General features: G+C 36.0%; 1 protein-coding gene across 1 annotated transcript in view; it reads right to left on the bottom strand.

The window, feature by feature from the left end:
* The window catches only part of LOC136849397 (uncharacterized), a 44,659-nt gene that overhangs the window by 36,982 nt on the left and 177 nt on the right, over nt 1-7,500 (bottom strand). The window contains exons 1-3 of the mRNA XM_067122748.1: nt 7,453-7,500; nt 4,913-5,104; nt 1-179 (exon numbers count right to left, since the gene is read on the bottom strand). The exon at nt 1-179 is cut by the window's left edge and continues 55 nt beyond it; the exon at nt 7,453-7,500 is cut by the window's right edge and continues 177 nt beyond it. Coding sequence (XP_066978849.1) covers nt 1-179; nt 4,913-5,104; nt 7,453-7,498 — 417 coding nt within the window. The 5' untranslated portion in view covers nt 7,499-7,500. The remainder of the gene's footprint in view (nt 180-4,912; nt 5,105-7,452) is intronic.

Below are 7,500 nucleotides of genomic sequence, written 5' to 3'. Positions count from 1 at the left end.
GATTACTGTTGTCCCGGAAATGAACTTTTTCCTTAAATCTGAACAGGTCATGCTCATATAGACGGGTCGGTCTGTTAGAAGTCCACCACTCAACAGCGTGACACTAAATACGAAGTAAGACAAGCCATAGGGAGGAGGGCCAGGAGCATCACAAATTGGAAGCAAATCACCTGACGGCTCTGAAACACAAAGATACAAGAAAGGAATGTAAATCTATCTATATGTCTATCTATGTATACATATATATAAATTATATATATAATATATATGTATATATATATAAATATATATACATATATATCACACACACAAACACAAACACACACACACATAAATAATATATATATATATATATATATATATATATATATATATATATAAATTATATAATATATATATATATATATATATATATATATATATATATATAATATAATATATATATATATATATATATATATATATATATATATATATATATATATATATATATATATATATGTCAATAGCGGTATCAGTTGGATTATCTTGATTCCTGTCCTTTCCCCTTTTCGAAAAAAAAAAAAGTTTCTTTGCTGATTGAATAAAACATACCAGAGTCGTTAATGAAAGGCGATGTCAGAAAATTAGAGGAGTGAAGCCGATATGGTCCAGTCCACTGCTCCTAGCAACGTCAAGAAGACTTATCAAGAAGAAAATGCAGCATCAATAAATAAACAAGTAAAAAATGCGCCGAAGTTTCTTCGGCGCAATCGAGTTTTCTGTACAGCATATAATGCTGTATGAAACTCTTAACAGCAGCCCATGAAACTCTCAGCCGCGGCCCCTGAAACTTTCAGCCACGGCACGGTGGTGGCCTATGTTGTTGGCACTGATAGCGGTGCCAGACGCACGATCATGGCTAACTTTAACCTTAAATAAAATAAAAACAACTGAGGCTAGAGGGCTGCAATTTGGTAAGTTTGATGATTGGAGGGTGGATGATCAACACACCAATTTGCAGCCCTCTAGACCCAGTAGTTTTTAAGATCTGAGGGCGGACAGAAAAAATGCGGACGGACAGACAAATAGCCATCTCAATAGTTTTCTTTTACAGACAACTAACAAGGGTATAATGTGGCCTGGGCTTAGCCTCTCATCCATTCCGTGCCCGTCTTGGTCTTTGTTCCGTAAAACTGTAAAACAAAGCATAAAATACAAGCACGCAATATTTATACAAGGGTACTAGTTCCTTCTCGAGTTTTTCTAAACTGATCACGACATAATTTTTGTAGTCGAAACCAGAAAGGAGTTAATCACAAAACATTATAATGCCTATTAATACCTATTGTTTATTTTTCGTCTCTCTTTCTTAGACTATATAAAGAGCTGTCTTTCTGAATACCGTCAGTTCATATCCTATTTTGCGAACGTGTTACCTCTTAGTGGTAAATGTCACTAGACCCTTAGAATCTAATTTCGTATATCAGAAGCTCAGCTACGATACGATTACCTCAGAAGCTCAGCTACGATGCGATTACCTCAGAACCTCAGCTACGATGCGATTACCTCAGCTACGATACGATTACCTCAGAACCTCAGCTACAATGCGATTACCTCAGAACCTCAGCTACGATGCGATTACCTCAAAACCTCAGCTATGATGCGATTACCTCAGAAACTCAGTTACGATGCGATTGCCTCAGAACCTCAGCTACGATACGATTACCTCAGAAGCTCAGCTACGATGCGATGCTCAGCTACGATGCGATTACCTAAGCTACGATACGATTACCTCAGAAGCTCAGCTACGATACGATTACCTCAGAAACTCGGCTACGATGCGATTACCTAAGCTACGATACGATTACCTCAGAAGCTCAGCTACGATACGATTACCTCAGAAACTCGGCTACGATGCGATTACCTCAGAAGCTCAGCTACGATGCGATTACCTCAGAACCTCAGCTACGATGCGATTACCTCAGAACCTCAGCTACGATGCGATTACTTCAAAACCTCAGCTACGATACGATTACCTCTAACTCGCACGGGATGGTGATATAAGTGCAAAGACGTATACTGAAAAGAAACCACAGCTGAAATACGGCCATGGGTTGTTATTTGGCTTAAACCGGAATGGACTGATAAAAAAGACAAACGTTAAATGTGGACAGGATTCCCAGGCCAAGGTAAGTCGAGATGGAATACATGTTATAAGCACAAGTTACAACAGAGAGAGAGAGAGAGAGAGAGAGAGAGAGAGAGATATTCCTGAATATGACTGAGGTATATATCAGCTACACCTCAAGTAACAAAATAAATTCCATTCGTGCGTACTTTTCTGGAAGACTCAGATTCAGTATCATAACTTTAGTTAACTCATTTGCCCAACGGTGACTCACTGGGATTTTTAAAGTAAAGAGACGATATGGAAGGGAATACTTGGTAATATCCACTAATAGTTAAACGAACATGATTGTGACTCGCATCAAACAGAAGTTCCTATGTCATCCTGCCTTTTGCCAATGTTTGGAATTCAAAGAACCTTAAGTAAGTTCAAATGCGAGTTTCCTAGGTGAAGTCAGCACATATTCCCTTGCCAGCCTCTGAAGCACCTTATACCCATTTCTTGCCTTCAGTAAGGTCCTTCAGCATCCTAACATTATTATTATTATTATATTATTATTATTATTATTATTATTATTATTATTATTATTCAGAAGGCGAACCCTATTCATATGGAACAAGCCCACAGGGGCCACTGACTTGAAATTCAAGCTTCCAAAGAATATGGTGTTCATTCGTAAGAAGTAACAGAAGGTAATGAGAAATACAGAAAGAGGTGATCAGTTATTAGAAAAACAGATAAATTAACAAACTGATAAATAAATAAAAATAAAATAAAAATAAATAACATAAACTCATGCTCAATTGTAACTCTCTTCTCTTGTCAATGAGAGATATAGTAAGCAGACATTTTCCTTATTAAAATATAGCGTCAACTGCCATTCCCTGTGCTTTTCCAATACTCCCATCGCTTAAAGTAGAAAATTCCATTGACCCAAACAAGCATTTCTCTGTTCCTCTCGGCTTTCAATGACCAGTTCAAAAAATGGTCGGATCCATTTGGGTTATCTGTGACCCTAGAATGCTAAAAACTGTCCCGTCTTTCTCCTACTATCTCATTCTCTCTGCACATATTTTTATCTTCATAAGGACATCACAGTCTCTATTTCTTATCCTAAGTGCGTATTTTTCTTCTAGATTTTGAGCTCATAATGAAACCGCATTCTCTCTCTCTCCTCTCTCTCTCTCTCTCAACACATATTTTAGAAAGACTTAAATTTTTCCATTCACAAAGAAATCACATTCTGCTTCTTTCCCTAAGTACAAATTTTTCCTCTGGAGTTGGCGTCCACTATGAAACCACATTCTCTCTCTCTCTCTCTCTCTCTCTCTCTCTCTCTCTTTCTCTCTCTCTCTCTCTCTCTCTCTCTCTCTCTCTCTCTCTCTCTCTCAACACATATTTTTGAAAGACTTAAATTTTTTCATTCACAAAGAAATCAGATTTTTTCTTCTGGACTTGTCGCCCACTATGAAACCACATTCTCTCTCTCTCTCTCTCTCTCTCTCTCTCTCTCTCTCTCTCTCTCTCTCTCTCTCTCTCTCAACACATATTTTTGAAAGACTTAAATTTTTTCATTCACAAAGAAATCAGATTTTTTCCTCTGGACTTGGCCATTCCCTCTCTCTCTCCTTTCAGCCACTATGAAACCACATTCTCTCTCTCTCTCTCTCTCTCTCTCTCTCTCTCTCTCTCTCTCTCTCTCTCTCTCTCTCTCTCTCTCTCTCTCTCTCTCTCTTGAAAGGAGAAGAGAACGTTACATATTTTTGTAATTCAAGCATGGAAACAGATAGAAGGAATTACCACAAAGAAAACATCATGGAACTAAAAATATCAAAAAAATCAAGCAGAGGTAGATTAATAGTGCCAAAAAAATCTATACCAGGAGAAAACTAAAATCAGATTTTTTCCTCTGGGTATGAAGGAAAGCACCACAGGACATTAATCCACCACGCACCAGCATCGATAATGCAGCGTCTATTCAATGCGCTACCAGCTCATCTGAGGAACATAACAGGAGTGAGCGTAGATGTGTTTTTCTAAGAAAATAAGCTCGACAAATATCTAAGATGCATCCCAACAGACCATCCAAGACTGGAAGATGCAAAATATACCGGAAGATGCGTTAGCAATTCTCTAGTAGACATCAAAAGTGCCTCACACTGGGGACCTGGGGCAACCTCTGGAACAGAAAACTGTAAGGTCTGTAAGGTAAATTTTTCCTCTGTAAGGTCTCTCTCTCCACACATATTTTTGAAATCAGATTTTTCCTCTGGACTTGATGCCCCTCTAAAACATATTTTTGAAAGACCACCACAAAAAACCACTCTCTCTCTCTCTCTCTCTCTCTCTCTCTCTCTCTCTCTCTCTCTCTCTCTCTCTCTCTCTCTCTCTCAACACATATTTTTGAAAGACTTAAATTTTTTCATTCACAAAGAAATCAGATTTTTTCCTCTGGACTTGGCGCCCACTGTGAAAACCACATTCTCTCTCTCTCTCTCTCTCTCTCTCTCTCTCTCTCTCTCTCTCTCTCTCTCTCTCTCTCTCTCTCTCTCTCAACAAATATTTTTGAAATACTTAAATTTTTTCATTCACAAAGAAATCAGCTTTTTTTCCTCTGGACTTGGCGTCCACTATGAAAACCACTCTCTTTCTCTCTCTCTCTCTCTCTCTCCCTATCTCATGCATACGAGACGGAGAAAATAACCTTCGTCGCTCATTCATTACTAAACGGAAAAGGAACTCTACCAACTAAAAATGTCCAAGCGGAACGGGCAACGAACGACCCACAGTCCATATACTCACTGACGCAACTGATGTCTGGGCTGAGTGGTTCTTTGGCAGAGCAGTCAACGATCATGGTCCGAAGTCCGTTGCTGAATTGTTCGTATAAGACGTTTGTACAGTATATCAGCGCTTCTCCGATAGACAATGATTGCATCGTCATGCCTCTAAGGGTGAAATCAATAAGCGAGCATAGTCCTTCCCCCTGGTCAGCTAGTATTAAAAAAAGAAAAAAATATTTTATTTTATTTTATTTATTTAATTATTTATTTATTTTATTTTATTATTATTATTATTATTTTTTTTGATTGAGAGAGAGAGAGAGAGAGAGAGAGAGAGAGAGAGAGAGAGAAAGTTAAGTATACCTTAGTTTTACCAGACCACTAAGCTGATTAACAGCTCTCCTAGGGCTGGCCCGAAGGATTAGACTTATTTTACGTGGCTAAGAACCAATTGGTTACTTAGCAACGGGACCTACAGTTTATTGTGGAATCCGAACCACATTGTAGCGAGAAATGAATTTCTATCACCAGAAATAAATTCCTCTAACACTTCATCAGCCGGCCGGAGACTCGAACTCGGGCCTAGCGAGTGCTAGTCCACAGCTCTATTGACTCGACCAACGAAGAGCTCTGGAGAGAGAGAGAGAGAGAGAGAGAGAGAGAGAGAGAGAGAGAGAGAGAGAGAGAGAGAGAGAGAGAGAGCTTAATGGTTAGAGAGTTTCGGCTGAAGGAAAAGGATTTGTCATCACCTAGAGCAGTAGGTTAAATAACCCTCATTTTGTTCGTAATGATTTTGATTAGATACAATAAACTTTAATTTAAAAAAATTCTAAAATAAAAACAATAGCCTGAAGACGGCCCAAACATGCCCGAAAAATGTTCAAAACAAAATAGAATAAAAAAAAAAAAACAATTCTGGGCCATGATTACCATCACTATCTCTTCTCTTAATAAACAGGATTTTTACTAAATGCTAGAAGAATAGAAAATATGCAAAAACTATTCTTTGCATTTCAAGAATATAATTTGAAGTAATAGAGGAAAAAGTTACGGTAAATTGGATCACAAGAATAATGGGTAGGGCAGAACTACTCGTTACTTTTTTGACTACTTAAAGTTTTCTTTATATCTTATCTGACTAATTTTTTCTAAAGCTCAGGGAACTTATTAATAAAAGTCAAGGGCAATTTCTCTGGATTTAAACATGAGGAATTATATATATGTGTATGTATATGTGTAGTATATGTGTGTATATATATACAATTATAGTATGTATATATATATATATATATATATATATATATATATATATATATTATATTTTTTACAATGAATGAATACTGTATTAAATCAAAATCAGAAATAAAAAAGTATAGCATTCAGTTTAAAATAATAATAAAATATAAAATTGCTAAAATACTGAAATTCATCTTTAATGACAATTACTACCTATTTGAAAACTGTAATTTTCTTTAATGATGAAGAGACCGAGAAGAGCAATCCAAAGGACAAAGCCGAATGATTCCACATCCTTGAAGTGCATGGAATGAAAGGCCTGTGGTCAAACAATAATATATTCTATGAAATTCTCTTCAAGAAAGAGAATCACGCATGATTACATTTGCTTTTTTTTTAAGACTGTGTTGTCAGAAGAGTCCACTACACGAGAAATAAATATTGGTCCTTCAGCACGTTGGAAAACACAAAAATATTTAAGATATAAGCAGAATAACATATACAATACAATAACAATACAATATACGATACAAAAACAATACAATATACAATAGCAAGCCATGGGGCCACTCGACAATGAATGGTCATTTTTTTATTGTCCTTTTTCCTTCTTTTTATTTTTTTAAAGGAAATAATATATTCTTTAACGGTCTGTGATAAAGTAATGAAATTAAGATCCTTCCTGGATCATCTTTATAATTCTAATGATGATCCGCGAAGGATCTTAATTTCATCATACTCGTTTCGTGGACTGTTTGATTTTTTTATGAAAGAGTCGAGGTGTATTTTTATTTCCTTGAAAAAAATGAATAATAACAAAGAAAAAATGACATTAATAATAAGCTCTTTATTCGTTAACTGTCTCTCTTCCTCAACATTATTTTACTTGAATGATTAAAGATAACTTTCGATTATAAGTGCCAAACAAAAATTCCTCCAAGTTGTATGCAGGAATAATAAAATGAACAAAATATCTCCAAAAATGAAAACCTAGTGAGTTTAAAACAACCTCTGTATATTACCATTATTATATTAATTACTGTAATTATCATTATTATTACTGTTATTATTTTTATCAGGATTTTCCAACAAATTTAAGTGTGCAAATGCGTGTTTCTGACAACATAGAGAATCCGCGAAGTTTCAGACAAAAAGTGACTTTTCATTCCATAAATCTAAAAAGAAGAAGGCAGATCATTCTTTCAAGAGATTACGTATAATTCAATCCCTAATTATAGCAATGACTTTCATTTATTGTAGATTAAACAAACAGCAAATATGCGTTATCCAAACACGTGAGTACAGAAGAAGGGATAGACTTACCGAGAAGGAGCATAAGCAAAGGCGCAATGACACATCTCCAGTCCATGG

This window comes from Macrobrachium rosenbergii, chromosome 21 (genome assembly GCF_040412425.1).
Source record: "Macrobrachium rosenbergii isolate ZJJX-2024 chromosome 21, ASM4041242v1, whole genome shotgun sequence".
NCBI classification, from domain to species: Eukaryota; Metazoa; Arthropoda; class Malacostraca; order Decapoda; family Palaemonidae; genus Macrobrachium; species Macrobrachium rosenbergii.
This window is presented reverse-complemented; position numbering and strand designations above follow the sequence as displayed.